Below are 19,428 nucleotides of genomic sequence, written 5' to 3'. Positions count from 1 at the left end.
TCAAGCATTTTGAAATTTTAATCAAATCATGTTTTCTATTTTAGCAACTCATGCTCAAGTGCAGAGCAGCACTTATTAATGGCATACTGGACACAAGCATGCAGACGCTTAAACTTGTAAGTAACTTGTCATTTTAACCCTGAGAACCAATTCACATTAGATGGGCTGCAACTAGAATGGAGCAAAGTAATTTTAGAAGCCTGATGAACGCTCAGGATTGGAAACATTCCTTAAATGGGATGAGGCTACCAGTCTGTACTACTTTGGTATTTCAGGGACTAAATCCTTTAGGTTCCAAAGGTTGGTAAAGAGGCTCTTTTCTAAATATACAGTTGACTTGGAAGATTTACTCAAGCTTGCTTCAACTGCTATCCTCGAGAACTGTTAAAACAATATAATTGTCAAACTCGTGTGCTGTTAATCCCATTTTTATTGTTAACATTTGCCAATGAGATTGCTCTTTAATTGTCTGCTCTGGAATAGACACATAAAATATCATGACAGCAATATTTTGGCACATATTGGAAAATCTGCTATGAATATAGATTTTTTTTCCAATAAAATACAGGTTGCCCATATTACTTGGCATTAAAATGATTTACGGAAGTAGGTCAAAACATAAACCACTGAAATAAAATGAAGAGAGATTAGAGTTATAGCAAAACCCAAAGGCTGATCCATCCAAATTCATACTTAAGACACATTTCAAAGCAATATCTACTCTTTGGAAAGTGGCAAAGGAGAAAGAAGAATGCTTTCCACCCTGCTTGCCAAGCAACTCTGCACTCAAAAATCAAGCCACCAGGTCCTCCTATGATTGACTTTCTCCAGGAGCCCACATTTATTGAGCAGATCCAGACTGCCTCAGAGTCATAGACCCTGAAGGCTGTATGTGGGAATTGAGTCAGCTAAAATCAATGCAGGCTGCCTGAGCCTCCACTCCCCTCAACACAGCTGCCTTGTGCTGCCAGTGAAAATGCGGTGTCTGCCAGGGAAGTAGCACCGAGCTGCTGTGACAGCTCCCTTTTGTAAGCTATCAGCTACCTGGTTCTTCCCACCGCTTGGCCTGCCAAGAGTGGGGACACTTGCAGCTGGAACACAGGATTAAAAACATCCTGCCTGTTCTCTGGCCTGAATGTGGTGTTAGAACTCCTGGACCCTTAGATGAGATCTCTGAGACCGGCTCTATCTTTTAAGCTTCCTTCCCACAGTCCCTTTGGCTGATGTCAAAAGCCTCGCTGATGGAGTCCTACGGGTGACTCCCAGAATCCAGCTTTCAACCCATTTCAAGTTTCCAGTATAAGCCCATGATCCTAATCCTGATCCTCTCCCAGACCCAACCCCAATGGCCAGGCAGCAGAGGGGCTCAAAAAGTCTTCTTTTAAATAGAGGATCCTGATTTTTTTTAATTTTTAAATTGAAGTATAGTTTATGTACAATATTATATAAGCTACAAGTGTACAAGATATTGATTCACATCTTTTCAAGGTTATACTCCATTTACAGTTATTATAAAATACTGGCTATATTCCCCATGTACAATATAGCCTTGCAGCTTATTTTATTCATAATAGCTTGTACCTCTTAATCCTCTACCCCTATATCGCCCCTCCTCCCTCCCCTCTCCCCACTGGTAACCACTAGTTTGTTTAGAGGACTGTGATTTTGAAGAGCATAAATTATTTGCAAAGCCAACAAATAAGAAAGAACCACAGCCCTGCGGGAATCTGGTCCCAAACTACTCACTCCCTACCATCTCTCCACGGCCCTGGTGCAGGCACATTTAAGTACTCACCACCCCCAAAGCTGGAATGCCCCCTCTCCTCACAACAAGCCGCTCAAGGCCCTTGTTCAAAGGTTACTTCTTCTGTGAAACTCCTCTCCCTACACGGAGCAGAGCCAATCACTCCCTCCCCTGGAGTTCACAGTATTCTCTTTCTCCCTTGAGAAACCTCCTACCAAACAGGATGACAAATTTAGAATTCTGCTGCCTTCATTTTCACCTCCCTCCAAGCCTGCAGGAAAGACATGGAAGCTGACTGCAATTCCTGCCCACCAGAAGAAACAGCTTTGCTTTGTAATGAAAAACATCTAGGAGAGGATGTCTTACACTGTGGGTAAGAGCATATCATACGAGGAACTCTAGAAAACAACGATGTTATAAAGCCCATTATCAGGCTCTAAGTACATCAAACCGAAGATGGAAAACAGTTATGTGCTAAGAGTGAAGAAAAAAATCATCAAGAGGTCACAGTGGACCACCAGCTAAACGAGTCTAATGCTGCTGTGTTTTTTAATGAGTGGCTAAAAGACACAAGCAGTAGCCAAAGGGTCTTGTACAATCTTTTCATTACGTCTCGTTCTGATCAAACCATTGCTAGAAGCTGCTATATATATGCCAGACACCACCTAGGCCCTTGAACTTAGAAACCAAACCCAACTGAAGTATACACTGTGTTTTCTTGAATCCAGGAATCCATCAGTTCTAAGATACACCATTATTTTATCAAGCACTAAAGAAGAAAAATGCTGCCAATTAAACTATGGCATGGTTTCTCATTACTTAGAATTTTCATTTTATTTTTATTGAAAGAGCGCTTTTAAACTTAGACATATTTTTCTAATATATCGTTCTTGGGCACTAATAAAAAGAAAAATAAAACTGAAGTGAATTGGTTAAGGCAATGACAACCAGGTCACCTGGCTGAAAGCAACTGTAAAATGTCATTGGTTTGGGAAGTATAGCCTGGATTCAGAAATGTTAAAATATGAGGGGGAAAAAAAAAAGTACAGCATAGAATCAATAAAATATTATGTCTAGCTCGGTGACAAAAATTTAGAAAGGATAAGGTAATAGTTCATAGGATAATTGCTACAAAGATACTTCATTGATTAAAAATGTATTTATACAGAGAAAAAAGTAGTGATTATTCAACTCAAGAAAGTCAAAAATAGAATAGGGATTCAATAATGTTTTTCAAATACATCAAAAGTCCTGTCCCAAAAAGCAGTGATTTCCAACAGTTTTTTTTCTTTACTTTTTCTTAGCAGCAGGACCTCTTTTCAAAATAAGGGCCTACAAAACACTTGAGTATGGAGCTGTTCCGGCAGGAGGAAAAGCCTCCTCCCAGAAATGCCTCCGAGGTCACAGGGCTCAGGACAAGTTGAAATCCTGACCTGGAAAGTATATGTCATTTCTACGCACCCCCAACGACAGCTACAACACAATGACAGGGGTTTCAATGGTGGCATTAATCAGTTAAACATTTGCGCAATATGAAGCCTTGCTAGGTGCTTGTTATACAAAGATTCATCACGTATGGAGGGGTTTCGGTAACATACACGGAAGAATTTTCCATGTGTGGGATTTTAGACCTTGAGATGATTGCCAAAGGCTGGGTAGAGAACTTTCTATCAGTCACAAAAGGAGCTGTATTGACCTCAGCAGGTCAGAAGCCCTCCTGGCACAGCAAGGGGATGAGTCACATCCATGAGTTTAAGGTCCAGTCTAGCTCCAGCTCTCTCTGTCTGCAGCACCAAGTCTCTTTTCAAGTGCAAGCCAGAGGTGGCTGAATGTGGACAGCTTTGGCTCCTGCCCCCTGCCCAACCGTGCAGCCGAACCCAACATTAACGGCACCCGTGGCCCTCCAAAAGCAAATCCAACTCCACAACGAATTAGCAAGTGATGTATGTCCTACTGAAGGTGGGAGATGCACATACCACTGGGCAAAGCTTAAAAATCCCCACTAGACAGCTGATGATCTCCATGGTTCTTCATCTCCTTTTCTCCCTTTCTTCTCCTGAAACTGCCTCTAAAATCCCCTTTGACTATTTGAAGCAATTCAATCCTCTTAGCATGGCAGCTCTGGGTCATCTTGTTGTCACTTGAGCGTGCTTTGGGAATACTACGCATGCCCACCCCTACTCCCCGCCTAACTCAAAGAGCTCAGCAAACCCCACAGCTCTCCACCAAAAAAAGGGCGATCTGCAGCTAAGAAAAATAATGTTTTTACCATACAGCCCTATCAGCACACAAACAACTTGTAGATTAATAATTTAGGATGATTAAACAGGGCTAATCTTCCATTGGTAGGGTTATCAGACAATAACAGCTATTGCTCTACTGATGACCAAGGCAGGCTCGGCTGATCTGACTGCGGACATGTCCCCCTCCTTTGTCCCTTGCACTGTCAGTCAGCTATGGAGGGAAACATTTTGGTAAAGGGAGGACAACCCACTCAGGTACAAGAGAACACTTCTTTGGCTAAGGGCACTCCCTTGCTATAAGTACCAACTGAGTTTTCAGCCTAATTCTCAGATTTCTATTTAGTATAAATAGGGATTTATCAGAAGTGAGAAAAGCCAGCCCTACGTCCCATTTTATTCTCTACACATAGGAACCAGAGAGGAAAGGTTTTCTTTAACCGATGGTTTTCAATCAAGTTGTATTCTATGAATGGAAAAAATGGTGTACAGAAGCTAAGCTATTCTACGTTCTGAAGAAGACAACTTCTGCCCATAGGCATAAAATTGTTGATTCTGACCCAGTGATGACAAAGTCAGAGAGCTTCATGGTGAAAATCAGAAAATTCATATTGAAGCACAGTGATCGTCATTCTGCCTTTCCTCCACAAACCAACCTCAGATACAGTATTCTTTCTATATTAGATAACATAGTTTTTAACTTTATAGAAATAAAATGCAAAGGATTTTCAGAAAGAGGGCAGGTCATTAAACAGCATCCCTACACAATTTCAGAGCTGGACAAGAGCTCATACAAGGAAACTGAGGCCTAATAAGGTTAAGTGACATGATGGACACACAATCCTTCTGGGCAGAGTTAGGGTTAGAACCCAACCAAACAACGTGGTCAAAACTTTAAAAACTTTTAAATTTCACTTGAATTTCAGACGCACATTTCTTCTCTTACCAGAATTACATCAAAAATGCGTGGGATCAGTTTGCTTTCTTCCACAAGTCTGTTAAAAAATGAAAAGATAATTTATTAATTATTTTAAAATTATTTAAACTGCTACCCTGATATGGAGCATTGCAGCCCCATGTTTTATTGCTTAAATTCTGTGACCGAAAAATATTATGACTAAATACTCATTTTAATACACTGAACTACATCTAAACACAAGAAATATGAGGCTTCTTTGCAAATGACTATTAGCTTAGCCTCACTGGACTGTAGCAAGTAAAACCTCAGACTGATATTTATAAATGTAAAATTTTATTAAAGTTCACAATTATTATAAAGACTGTCAAAATAGGCAATGCCAGCTGAAATAATGTAACCAATCCTCCCTGTAGTTAAATTATTAGCATGCCACACTGTAATCTTTCATATATGCCTCATTAGTTATCTTCTCAGCATTAATGATTTAATGTACAATGATTTTTAATGATCTTTAAAAAAGGTAGACATCAATCACTCAATAGTTTCTAGGCACTTTCTCTCATCAAACCTAGTTATAAATTGTCATCTGTTTGTAACAGAAGAATTTTTTCATGCTACTGAAGGGAAAATAGCCTTGATTCAAAAGTGATAGTTTTTTAAGGACAATACTTCAATCTCTAAATATTCCTTTATTCCAGGGGTCAGTAAACTTTTTTCTATAAAGGGCCAAATGGTAAATATTCTAGGCGTTGCAGGCCACACAGTCTCTATAGCATCTACTTACCTCTGTCTCCATAATGTAAAAGCAGGCATAAATAATACATAAATGAATAGGCATGCCTGTGTTCCAATAAAATTTTATTTATAAAAACAGGCAGTGTCCCATATTTGGCCCACAAGCTATAATTTTCTGATCCTGCTCCGGTTTAAACAAAACAGTCAGATTCCTTAACTTCACTAGAATTTACTTTGTAGGATAAACTACAGCACTTAAGACAAGCATGTTGTTTTCGTTGCATGTATGTGTTGTTTGTCTATTTCACAGAAAACGCCAGGAGGACAGGAAGGGAATTTATCGCCTGGCCTCCCTAGAGCTTGTTTGTCTATGATAATACATTGATGAAAGAAAAGCCTATGAGATTAGCCAAAAAAAAGATCACAGTGTTTTACAAATATCTGTTAAGGAAAAGTGAGATACAGAGAGAAGTCTCAGAGACTGAAGCACTTAGAAAGCCCTAGCTCAGTATCTAGCAAAAATAAACGCGATGATTTCTGTAGTCTCGATATATTAGAGGGAAAAGGTTTTGACTACAAATATTAAATTCATTTACATTCTCTCACTTTCCTGGGCAACTGAAGGCTCAGATGTGAGGATGGAGCTCCTTATACCATGCCTGGGCAGGACAGGAAATGCACAGACTCAGGACCAAGCGCAACTTTACGTCAGCACATTCTTAATCTTCTTCCTCAGCTTCCTAGACGTTAACCATATCGTTTGCTAAATAGGTCTTTTGCAATTTTTATGATATATACTTTCATTAGGCCCAGGCTGAAAGAGCCAAGCACATACATCTCCAAGTGGCCCTAGCAACCACAGCCAAGAAAGTCACAGGGACACAGGCACCACTGCCTCCCCAACGGTACCTAGAAGTGACAGCTCGCTGTATCACAGTCTACCCCAACATTCAGATCCAGAAGCAGCCACTCACAACACCAGCCTCTCTGTGATGGTATTTTAAAATACATTCTATTACTAACATATGATTACATAAACGACCTTAATTCTTTCTTAAAAATTGCAATTAGTTCGTCTCCCGGTCTCTGCATGATGAGCAGGCTGGCCTGCACTACCTCTTAAGTCTCCTTCAAGTTCTAACACTTCGATCCTCACATTCTTCTGAACACAATCAACCAGAAAAATTTCGTTCTTTGATTTGACTAACACATAATTTAGAGCCACATCTGGTAAATAAAAAGGGAACTCAAGCTAAATAAAATCACTTTTAGTGAAAACAAATTTTTTTCTATGACATTTTCTGTGACTCGTGCACTAACCTCACACGTAATCCCAAAAGCACTCTAGAGCAGGTATGGGACAACGGTGGCTGCATACACTTACAACTATCTGAGGCAGCATCTTTCCAGACCATGGGAAGTGACTGATAAGTGGGCAATGAGTTTACTGGCTACTGAGTAGCATTTTCTTAATTTAAAACAATACAATAGAAAATATTCAAGGGTGTCACACACAGTATTGTCCGTGGCATTTTTATTTCACTTATGGGTCTGAATACGTGTACTGGGTAGTGACATAAAATGCATTTTGTTTTATTGTGAGTTGTATATAAAATACCTGAAATCCACAGATTTTAGACTGCTTTAGAGACCATAGTTTTCAATATGTTCTTAAATTATGATTTTAAAAACTACGTCTCCTTACTTTAAGCATCTCCTTTCATATCATCATAAGTCCAATTAGTAGCTCGGTTCTCAAATGATCAACCCTTGATGTGCTCTGAGTAATGGAGCTCTCTTGCTCTGACCTGGTCCTCTGGGGAGCAGCTCCGGTGCTCAGGCCTCTGTAGAGCAGGGAGGAGGAGGCTTACCTCTAAGCAAAGTGGATGTGGCCGGTTCTCAGGGATTTATTCAGGCAGCAGGTCTTAAGTCATCACAGAGACTTTGGAAAATCATGACTCAAAAGGCTATCTTGGGCTTCCCTGGTGGCGCAGTGGTTGAGAGTCTGCCTGCCAATGCAGGGGACACGGGTTCGTGCCCCGGTCTGGGAAGATCCCACATGCCGCGGAGCGGCTGGGCCCGTGAGCCATGGCCGCTGAACCTGCGCGTCGGGAGCCTGTGCTCCGCAACGGGAGAGGCCACAACAGTGAGAGGCCTGCGTGTACCGCAAAAAAAAAAAAAGGCTATCTTATCCTGGGGCTCTGTTGTGGTTGGCCCCCATGATTTAAATGACCAGTATCATCTTACTACGAGTCTGTTATTTCCTAAATTTGAAAAGAATGAAATTTCTATGGTTTATAGACAGCCTGAAGGACAGGAAGGGAAAAGATTTATCTGAATTTTTTAAACCAAAAACAAAGTAGAGATCTTTTTGAAATTATCCCAAATCTTCAAAGGATTGTGAAGCTAGTAACTGTAGCACAGTAAACTTTTCTTCCTTTATGTTAGCCATCTAAGCACACTGTATTTAAGTGATTCCAGATGATTAAATTGAAATATACTGCCCCTTCCAAATTCCATTCTTGGGACTACTTTACCTTGGGTTTTTTGTTGGGGAGGGGCGGTTCTTCTTCCCCTTAACAGTGTAATTTAATGATAAGATTGTACATGGTGAAAGAGTTTTCCGTACAAGGTTTTATTACAGGAGATTGACTGAGACTTTGTATATATGTGGTTTATGTTATTAACAAAAGAGGTGCTGTTTGAATTAGAAAATTTTGAATGAATTTATGAAAATCTTTAGGATACATTATTTGGCATTCTAACTCCCTCCTGTTCTTAATGTAAATGTTGCCACTGGTATTGGGAAATTTTTAAAAATCTATTTATTGATAAATTATTTATTGATAATTTTTAATTGATAAATCATTTATTGATAACATTTTCATGTATTTATTAATGCTTGATAACTCATTTAAAATACCATGTATTTAAATTCTGATAAATACTTAGTTGAGATTTATCTCTGGAAGCTATGAGCACAAATTTTAAGAAGATTTTATCACAAAATGTGCTAAATGATTACCAAAAAGATTAAAATGTATACTTTAAACAATAGGTCAACACTTTTGACGTAAGAAAGAACAATTGCGTTCGAGGTAAAGTTATTAGCAGTGACCTATGGAATCATGGCAGCCTTGCTTTTCTCTATTTTCTGGCACAATTACATTTCATATACTTTGAAAATAGGGCTAAATATAAAGTAAGCCTAGCAATATTTAGATATAAAAGACTAGCTGCAACACAGGAAAAATTGGTACAGGGAGATCACTCCCGTTCTGTTCAGAGAGCTATTAACACTTGGTTGGGTTGAATTTCAAACCATTATTAGCATTCTTTAAAATTTTCCTTTAAAACTTAGAAGGAGGTGCAGGGAGAGGAAGGCAGAGGATCTCCACCTGCTCTTTGCTCAGTTTTGCAGGACAAAGAAAGTGGTCCCCAAAAGCAATAAAACAGGCCTACAGAGACACAGGGGTCCACCCATGGAACTGCACTGTCTTGAGTTTGCTTCCTCGCTTGAAGTTTTTATCTACCCCTGGGGTAGAGACCATACACAGGAAGAAGGGCCACAAGTCTAGAGCCAAAGGCCCCAACAGTCAACCCTATCCATCAGGGACAATGTCCTCCCCAAAGGGCTTCTCCACACACTGTCTCTGCATTTCTGGAATCCATCTGGTCATACAGATCTTACTTAGTACTGGAGACATTTCTTCCTGGATACTATCTCAAGTTATGATTAACACTCTTGAAGCCTTGTCATGGGCTAATCTTATAACTCGAAATCGATGCCTTTAAGCTCAGTCAAGTCAAATAGCTTGACAGACAAATATCATATGATATAGCTAATATATAAATGAATCACTTTGCTGTACACCTGAAACCAACACAACATTGTACATCAATTATACTTCAATAAAATTTTTTTTAAAAAATGGCTTGACATATACATAACCAAACATAAAAACAAAATTCAACTTCTATCAGAGATATATGCACAGGATACAGGGGACTACACGTGGGGAAAACCTAGTGAGCCCAGACTACTGAAAAGAGGTGCTCATCAGCCTTGAAAGACAGGGGATTGGCCAGCTACAGTGTGTGGAGGAGCCAGGTGTGCCTACATGGATACAATGGTGAGGATAATCGGAGAAGTCTAACTAGTAAAGGGACAATGTGAAAGATGGAGCAGAATGATGTAGCCTTGACCGTCAGGCTTAGAAGTTTGGATTGCACCCTAAAAGGATGGGAAGACTGACGAATTTTAAGCTGAAGAATGACACCGTTGGATTTGCTATTCAAACTCCAGTCTGACAGTAATAGGAATAAAGGAACTGGTGAAGCAGTGCAGCCTAGAACATTGCTCCTCAAAGTGTGGTCTGCAGACCAGAGCCAGTCTGCAAACAGCCCACATCTATGACACTATAACGACAGAAACTGGAAAGATTAAGTTTTAATCTGTTGGATCCAATGATAAAAAATTTAAACTTTGTGGCAGTTTTGTAACAAGGCCGCAGCAACATATGATGACAAACAGAATATCTGCATAGTCTCAAAGGACCTATCCACAAGGTATTTACAGTGGGGAACCCTGGCAGGGAGCACCTTCCCCAAGGAGCACGTTTCCCATCACCAGGAATAAGACATACTGACGTCATGTACACCCTGATATCACACACAAAGGAGGGCACATCATCACTTCTGGGGCACTCTTGTGAAAAATGCATAACCCTAATCTAACCATGAAAAAATTAAAGCAAATTTGAGGGGCATCTTGCAAAATAACTACCTGTACACTTCAAAAGCGTTAGTCATGAAAGACAGGGAAGGGTGAGAACTGTCCCATATTGGAGCAGACTAAGGAGACCTGAAAACTAAATGCACTATGGGGTCCTAGATTAGACCCGGGACCAGAGAAAGGACATTATTAGGAAAACTGGCAAAACTGGAATAAAATCTGCAGATCAGTTAACAATATTACATCAATGATAATTTCCTGGTTTTGACAACGGTACTATGGTTCCATAAGATGTTACCATTAGTGGAAGCTGGGTGAAGGGCATATGGAAATTCTCTGTAATATTTTTACAACTTTTCGATAAGGCTAAATTTATTTCAAATTTTAAATTTCTTTTTTTAATGGCTCCCCAATTCTTCAAGTCTCCTCTCTTTGAGAAGTGGGGCCTGTATCCTCTCCTCTTGAATCTTGGCAGGTTTGTAACTACTTTGACCGACAGAGTAGCATAGCAGTGACACTATGTGTTTTCTGCTTATATTCTGTCCTTTTATAATTTCGCTTTCATAGCATTTTATTAAAATGTTTATTCTGGTTATCTGTTGCTGCATAACAAACCAATCCCAAATGTAGTGCCAGAAAGCAGTAAGTACTTTATGACACTCACTGATTCTGTGGGTCGCGAATTTGGACAGGGCACAGTGGGGATGACCTGTCTTTGTCCCCGATGTTTGAGGCCTCAGCTGGGAAGACACAAGGCTGGGGTTGACTAGACCAGCTTAGGGGCTGTAATTATCTCAAGGCTTCTCATTCACATGTCTGGCATCTGGGCTGCGATGACTCAAGGAAGGCTGTTAATTCCGTTGACTGGATCACCCAGTACTGCCCTCTCCACGTGGCACGGCCTCTCAAAGCATGGCAGCTGAGCGCCAAGAAGGAGCCTTCCTAGAGAACCAGGCAGAAGCTGCATGGCCTTTTCTAACAGCCTTGCAACACAGGGCATCACCTGAAAATGGTAAGAGGTTATAAGCCTGTCATTAAGGCCAGCCCAGACTCAGGTGGAAGAAACTAGAGCCTCCTGAGAGAGGGACTGGCATGGTCACGTGACAGAAGAGCACAGGGACAGGAGATGTTTTTGCAGCCATCTGAACAATCTGCTACAGTATTGGTCTGCAACACACTGGAATTTCAAAAACTGTTTCTTCACCAGTTTGAGCAACACTGGTCTAGAAGCAGAGAGACCAGTTAATAGGCTACTACAGGGATGCAAAGGAGACATGACAGAGGCCTCATATTAGTTTTCTATTGCTGCATAACAAATGACCACAAACTTCATGGCTTAAAGCACACCTGCTGATTAGCTCAAAAGTCTGTAGGTCAGAAGTCTAGCTCAGCATGGCTGAGTTATCTGCTCAGAGTATCAAAATTCTGGAATCAAGATGTCAGCTGGGTTAAATTCTCATCTGGAGGGTGGAAGGGATCCATTTTCCATCACTGGTGACAGAACTCAGTTCCTTGCAGTTGTAGGACTGAGGCCCCTATTTCCTTGCTGGCTGTCAGCTAGGGGTCCCTCTCAGGTTCTAGAGGCCACTCACACTCCTTGCCACGTGGCTCCCTCCATCTCCAAAACCAGCAACGGAGAATCTCCTCCACGTAGAATCCTTCTCAAGTTTCAAATCTCTTTGACGTACCTGTCTCTGACCTCTAGACCAGATTTAAATGGCTCATATGATTAGTCAGGGCCACCCAAATGATCTCCGTATTTTAAGGTCAACTAGTTTGGGACCTTAATGACATCTGCAATATCCCTTCACAACAGGACTAAGTTAGTGTTTAACTGAATCACTGGGAGAAGATGGGCTTGGAGTGTTGAAGGTCATCTTAGAATTCTGCCCACTACAAACTTGACCTTTCCCCCCACCCCAATTCCATCTTACCCCCGCCTCCTTTGTTTTAATAATTCAGATTTCATTCTCTGAATTAAGCTGCTTCTGGCCAACTTGTGTACAAACCCAAAATAGATGCTGGACATCTGTTAGCTTTCCAACAACGTTGGTTAGGAGTTTTAGATTTCATATTTGTTAATAACTGACTGCTAGACTACACACAAAGCTTTTTTGTTTCTCATGGCTCACCTAATTTACCAGTCTAGTGGACCAACAATAGTCATTTAAAATAAAAGGTCTCTAACATCAAGCTGAATTTCAAATTATTGGTTCAGTGAATCAACTTCAAAAGGAAATGGTTTCATAATGTTTACTTATGGCATGATATTATGTCTATCTTGAAAGCAAGAATATTTGTAAGGTTTTTCCTTGAAATGTTTGCCTTTGCTTGCAATGCTTGCTAATCCTCTTGCAGAGAACTGCAGAAGTCTTACCAATAAAGGTACACATATAAAGACTTATTTTTCCCCAAAAGAAGGGGCAGGGTTAAGATGTGAGCAGCCTTAGCACAGAGAATTTCAGATCTAGTCATTTTACCAACATCTACAGAATCCTCCTTAGGATAGGCATTCTACTTATTCCCTGAGGAAATTTGCACCCCAGTGGTCACAAAACATAAACAATATAAAAATAACTTAACCCAAGTTATAAAGTTGACTGCTTCATTTGCTGAGAAAGTGTCAGAATTAAGCTAGCACATGAGCTATACCAGAATGTACCTCTGATGTACAAAAATCTCCCACTGCCTAAAACAGCATGAAAAAGATATGAATTTCAGTAAGAGACACTTTGCTTATGTATAAAGCAAACATTTTCCAATAGAAAGGAGGTTTTAGGTGGAAATAGAAGAACTTTACATTAGCAACTTTCAAAAATGCTTTTCTACCTATTACCTCCATAGATGCCCAATACAGCCCTGTGATAATCCACATCTGTTGAATGAATCGAGGCAACAGAATGTTTCTATCACAGAAAGTACAGAAGGTGAGAAGGAAGAACAGTAGCCAAGAGGCTCTCCACGCAGTGTATCGCTCATTGACAAGACATCTCTGACTCCTTCCAATTCTAGATGCTGTGATATGCCTGAAAGTCCTGTTCTGTCCTCGGCTTTACACAAACTGTCCCTGCACAGGCAACGACGCTCTTGTTAACCAGCCAAGGGCTTTGGCCCCGCCTCCCCACATCCAGCCCAGGGCTTTCTGTTCTGCCTGGGTCCTGAGCCCTCACCTTCTGTCTTTCTGAACCCCGTGGCTCTGCAGCTGGCCTCCTTACTCTAAAAATTCACTGAATCCTTGGCACTTTCTCCAAGACATGATTCTGTATGGGTCCCACAGCTCCCCATGTTGAAACCACAGGTAAGAAGTGTGCTCATCCTTGCAGGACTGGGGAGGGGAAGGAACAGAAAGAAACGCAAATCAGTAAGAGAAAGGATTGGCAGGAACACAGGTTCCTAAGAGGACCACTAGACTGTCCACGTGGCATTTCTTTCCTCCTATGGACATGAGCCCGGTACTAAAAAACAGCAATTGTATATAAGATATTTTAAAATTTATTTTCAATTTAATGAACCTTATTCTCTATGGCCCCTTTTTGTCCTGTTACTTAGTAACATGCAAGAGATTTTTGTTTTGGAATTCACTTAAAGTCAAGCTAAGATTTTTCCCTTTTTTCTCTCATTCAGCCAATAAACATTTACTGAGTACCTATTATTACTGAATGCAATGCACTGGGCCGAGAGCTATATCAAGTATTATAAGTGCTATGACAGATGTCTATAAAGGGTACAGAAGGGACAACAGAAATAGCCTCTTCTATCTGAGATGCAGAGTAAACGTGGATTGCACAATAACTATGTGAAAAACATGATTCCCAGTGCTGTCCATGTGCTAGCTCAGTGGATTCTAACAAAGAGAAACCATAGGGATGATGATGATGATGATGAATTCCTTTTTTTATTCAGACGAGAAACTGAGAGACAAAGAAATGATCGAGAGACAAGAAGTGGGGCTGACATATAAACCCAGGCAGCTGACATGAGTGTCCTCACTGCACAGAGTAAGTACTGCTCGAGCTGAACCTTGAAAGAGGAGTAGGTTATCTACAAGTAGTGGATGGAAGACAGGGTAGAAGGGGAGGGAGGACAGCTAAGAATGAGTTGTGCCCTGGGCAAAGGGAACAGCATGAGAGAAAGCAAAAACATGATGACTCATTAAGAACAGAGAAAAGGTGAGTTTATTGAATAAATGGAAGAAGTAAGGAGAAGGTAACAGAAGATCAGGCTGCGGACTTCCCTGGTGGTCCAGTGGTTAAGAATCCATATTACAATGCAGAAAACACTGGTTCAATCCCTGGTCAGGGAACTAAGATCCCACATACTGCAGAGCAACTAAGCCTGTGTGCCGCAAACTACAGAGCCCACATCCTCTGGAACCCACGCACCACCACTAGAGAGAAGCCCGTGCACCTCAACAAAGAGCCCGCACGCCGCAAGGAAAGATCCCGTGTGCCGCAACTAAGACCCAATGCAGCCAAAAATAATAAGTAAATAAATAAAGTCTGCATTAAAACATAATAATAATTTTTTTAAAAGATCAGGCTGGAGGAATAAACCAGGGCAGATCACAAAAGATCTTGTTATCCATGCTGAAGAACTTCAACTTATTTGGTAAACTCCATCCTACAGGCCAAACCCTGCCACCAGCCATATCTGTGTGGCCCACGAGCTAAGAAAAGTTGTTAGGTTTCTAAATGGTTGGAAAAAAATCAAAAGAAGAATATTTCATGATATATGACAACTGCATGAAATTCAAATTTCAGCTTCCATAAATAAAGTTTTATTGGAACACAGCCATGCTCATTCATTTACATATTGTCCATGGCTGCTTTTACACCACAATGACAGAGTAGCTGCAACAGAGACCATATGGCCAGCAACGCCCAAAGTATTTACTATCTGGCCTTTTGCAGAAAAAGTTTGCTGAGTTAGCACATGTCCCTGCTCTAGGTGACTGGGTACCACTAAGAGAAGGATTAGGCAAAATGATGCCATCACCAGCTTTACCTTTTTACAATGATTATTCAGGCTACAGTGAGAGGATGGACTGAATGCAAAAAGGACTGGGAACAGGAAGGTCAGGTAGCTGCCAATGACCACTTTCAAGATAAGAGGTGATAAGAACCAAAGCAGGAGTAAATAGGAAAAGACCAACGAGGTTGTATCAACAGGACTTGAAAATCTATTGGATGCAGGAGAGACAGAGGAGGAAGGAAATTCAGAATGACTCTAGGTGCTTGACTTGTCCTACCTGGAGGCCACCGCCATGACCGCCACCAGAACAACAAACATCACGGCAAAGGATCTCATCTATGGAAGCTCCTATGCAATAATGCACTGGGCTTAGGGCTTCACCTCTTACTTAATCCTTACCTTGAGGTAGGAATGAGTAACCTATTCTATAGAGGAGGACACTAGCATGGAACCTTATCCAAGGTACACAGCTAATCAGTTTCAGAGTTCATGATTTTTAACTGCTCTAAGATACAATATTAAGCTAACGTATGGGGGAAAGGCTAGTTTGGAGAAGAAGTGAGTTAAGTTTGGAAAGAGGAGTAAGAAGTGAGCTGAGGACAGAAACCCATGGAACACCAACATTTAAAGAGTTGGCAAGAAAAAGAAAACCTGGAAGTCTCAAAAGTTCACAGGAGGTAGGAAGCAAGGACGTCAATGGGAGTGGAATGGAAAAGGGTCAAAAAGAACAGCTTAACACTCAGCTCAACCTCCTTGATGTTCAGACCTTCGCTTCAGTCCCAATTCCTATAAACTGTACTTTCATTACGCTGAATAATTTCAGTATCCCCAAGCTCATTTCAGGGGCTACTTCTAAGATCAATCCATGATACTATGGTACTAACAGACAAAAATAGAGAGTGACGATCAACTTGAAGCTACTGAACCAAAGGCTACCTTGCTGACCAGAAAAACCGTAAGATGGATTAGAGACTGTCATTCACATTTTAACTTTTGATAAGAACCACCAGCCTGTGTCTCTGTGTGTATGTGTTTAACAAATGTATTTTTTCTTGATTATAGAAAATTATTAAAAAGCATAATAATTGTATGTAGCTATTTATATAAAATTTTTTCTATAAAATATATACATACGGAGGCATAAAATATAATACACTGAATGCTACGTTTGGGAGAATAGCAAAGCATTACAAATAAAATATTATAATGCCAGCACTCTAAGAAAATAATAAGTTTTAATGTATTATTTCCTTGTTTTTGGATTCATATAAGACAGGGGACCAACTCATTAAAATAATAGCTACCATTTCTTGTACATGTACTCTGTGTTGCTTGGACAGCCATGCCTTGTTTAATGTGTAATAACCATAGCTGAGTCCATTCTACAGAGGAAAACACTGATGCTTAGGCTAGTGAAGCAACCTGCTCACACTCACTCACAAAGTCAACAATAGATTTGGGGTTAGAACTGGAATCTGCCTATTTTAATAGATCGTTAGGTGTATTATATCACAGTAGAGGGTGAGAGAAAAACTCAAATCATCCTACATATATTGGGATTTTTTAAATGTATTTAAAACATTTCCCATGTTATCACATATTCAATTAAAGTATGAGTTCTCATACCTACATACTTTTTTTGTTGTTGTTATTAGGGTCAACTTTTTTTTCTTTTTTTTTTAATTGATGTACAGTTGATTTACAATGTTGTGTTAGTTTCAGGTGTACAGAAAAGTGACTCAGTTATACATATATATATACACATATATTATATATATATATATATATATATATATATATATATCCTTTTTTAGATTCTTTTCCCTTATAGGTTATTACAAAATATTGAGTATAGTTCCCTGTGCTATACAGTAGATTCTTGTTGGTTGTCTATTTTATATATAGTTGTGTTTATCTGTTAATCCCAAACTCCCCTCCTTTCCCCTTTGATAACCATAAGTTTGTTTTCTATGTCTGTGGGTCTGTTTCTGTTTTGTAAATAAGTTCATTTCAATCATTTTTTTAGATTCCACATATAAGCAATATCATACAATATTTGTCTTTCTCTGTCTGGCTTACTTCACTTACTATGATAATCTCTAGGTCCATCCATGTTGCTGCAGATAGCATTATTTCATTCTTCTTTATGGCTGAGTAATATTCCATTGTATACTTTTCTACCCTACATTGTATTTAACGAGTCCTCTGTTGATGGACCCCTGTTTTCCACTTTTTTTTTTTTTTTTTTTTTTTTGCGGTACACGGGCCTCTCAGTGTTGTGGCCTCTCCCACTGCGGAGCACAGGCTCCAGACACGCAGGCTCAGCGGCCATGGCTCACGGGCCCAGCCGCTCCGCGGCATGTGGGATCTTCCCGGATCGGGGCACGAACCCATGTGCCCTGAATTGGCAGGCGGACTCTCAACCACTGTGCCACCAGGGAAACCCTGTTTTCCACTTTTTACTAGTATTCTTTAGGGAAAAAAACAAATGTAATGGTTAAGGAATCGTGTCAAATGAGTTCAACTTCTCATTCAATCTTCCTAGCTCTGCACACATAACTCCAAGCGTTACTTTCCTCCCGTGTGATACCACTGCCTACTTCCCTTCCTGATGGTAAGGAGCAAATAAGGTTGTGCCTGTGAAGCACCCAGCCCTGCCTGTTACATACAAAGCTCTCTGTAAAGACAGATACCAGCTGTCTTTACTAATATTGTTGTTGCTGTTTTAAATCATGTTTTAATGGACATTCTTGTATATAAGTATTTGTGTATATCTTGTACTATTTTCTTAGGATGAATTCCTAGAAGTGGAATCAAAGGCTACATTTAAGGTTTAATACATACTGTCAGTTTGCCTGTCATAAAAGATGTACCAATTTATGACAGTGTATGTTTCACTAGCCTCTGAACGAGTGCTATTTTTTTAAAAAACTCTACCAGTTTGATGTTTTTTATCATCGTAGTGGAATTTTCTTTGATTACTAATGAGGGGGGCTCTTTTTTTTCATGTTTATTTCAAGTTCTTTGTCCATTTGCCCTTTGGGCCTACCCTTCTTTAGAATTTCAAGATAACTAATGAAGTCTGTCCGTAAAAGCTGACCGTTATGTTGACTTTGTAAACAGCTGGTTTAAGCAGGATGTATGAGTACAAGGAGAGAGATGCACACACAAAAATGGTGCATTCTGAGGGTACAAGGTATCTCGGAGGCATTTATCTCCTTGAAGAACCAGGATTAGTCTCCTTCACTGCCTGGGTTGTTTTCCTCTGTAATCTAGCTATGGTAAAGAATACTAAGTAATAACACATGTTCGAGATGGTGATAAAAATGTGCCAAGGAAGTCGCAGAACATTATTTGAAACTCAGACCACTGTTTAGTCTGGCAGCTCTCATGCTCTTTAATTACATGACAAAGGCCCCGTCTGTACAGCAAACACTGTAATATATTCTGACCAATAACTGTCATCATATAAAATCAGAAGACCTGACATGGAAGAGGGGTGGTGTTGAAACAAGAGGACTGAATTGGTAATCTGTGCTTTGTGCCTCATGTTACATTCCACTCAGTTGGATTTCACTTTGTTCTATAAAGATGACTGACAGTGACAGGTGTATGTGATGGATTCAGACAACGCCTGGCTTCATCAACAGGAGATTAACAACAACGACGAGTCTGCAGCATAAGTACATTGCTAATTCTAAAATGGTCCATTACCTTGGTAAATCACCAAAAGAAAGTGCAAACATGACAACAGAAATATGAGGCTAAATCTTGCCAAAAATTATCAAGGGACTTATTCTTTCAGACTTCAGAAGGTACACCGATCATATCAAAAGACTTTGTTTAGCTGTTATTTCTACAGTTAGGATGCCATGATGGTTCGCTGGCTGTAATAACCAAGTAAACAAAGGTTCCTAAATTAACTATGATTCATAAAGAGACCTAATAACTGTATAAGTATGAAATATAGAAATGTTTCATTGCCAATGTTATCTTTTCCCTTTCGCCACCGTTTTCAGTGCTGCACTTTTTTTGTTTTTAAATGAAGGCTCTTTTAGTGACTTGGTGGGCCTCTTCAGCCAAG

The 19,428-nt window shown here is 40.1% G+C and overlaps 1 protein-coding gene across 5 annotated transcripts in view; it reads right to left on the bottom strand.

Annotated features, from left to right (window-relative positions):
- The window catches only part of ULK4 (unc-51 like kinase 4), a 517,204-nt gene that overhangs the window by 287,844 nt on the left and 209,932 nt on the right, over nt 1–19,428 (bottom strand). For all 5 annotated transcript variants that reach the window (XM_060022287.1, XM_060022288.1, XM_060022291.1 and 2 more), the window contains one exon: nt 4,931–4,979. In XM_060022287.1, the coding sequence (XP_059878270.1) occupies nt 4,931–4,979 (49 nt within the window). The remainder of the gene's footprint in view (nt 1–4,930; nt 4,980–19,428) is intronic.

The sequence above is a fragment of the Delphinus delphis genome, chromosome 10 (genome assembly GCF_949987515.2).
Source record: "Delphinus delphis chromosome 10, mDelDel1.2, whole genome shotgun sequence".
Taxonomy (NCBI): domain Eukaryota; kingdom Metazoa; phylum Chordata; class Mammalia; order Artiodactyla; family Delphinidae; genus Delphinus; species Delphinus delphis.
The sequence above is the reverse complement of the archived record's forward strand: the minus strand, read 5'-3'. Positions and strand labels throughout refer to the sequence as shown.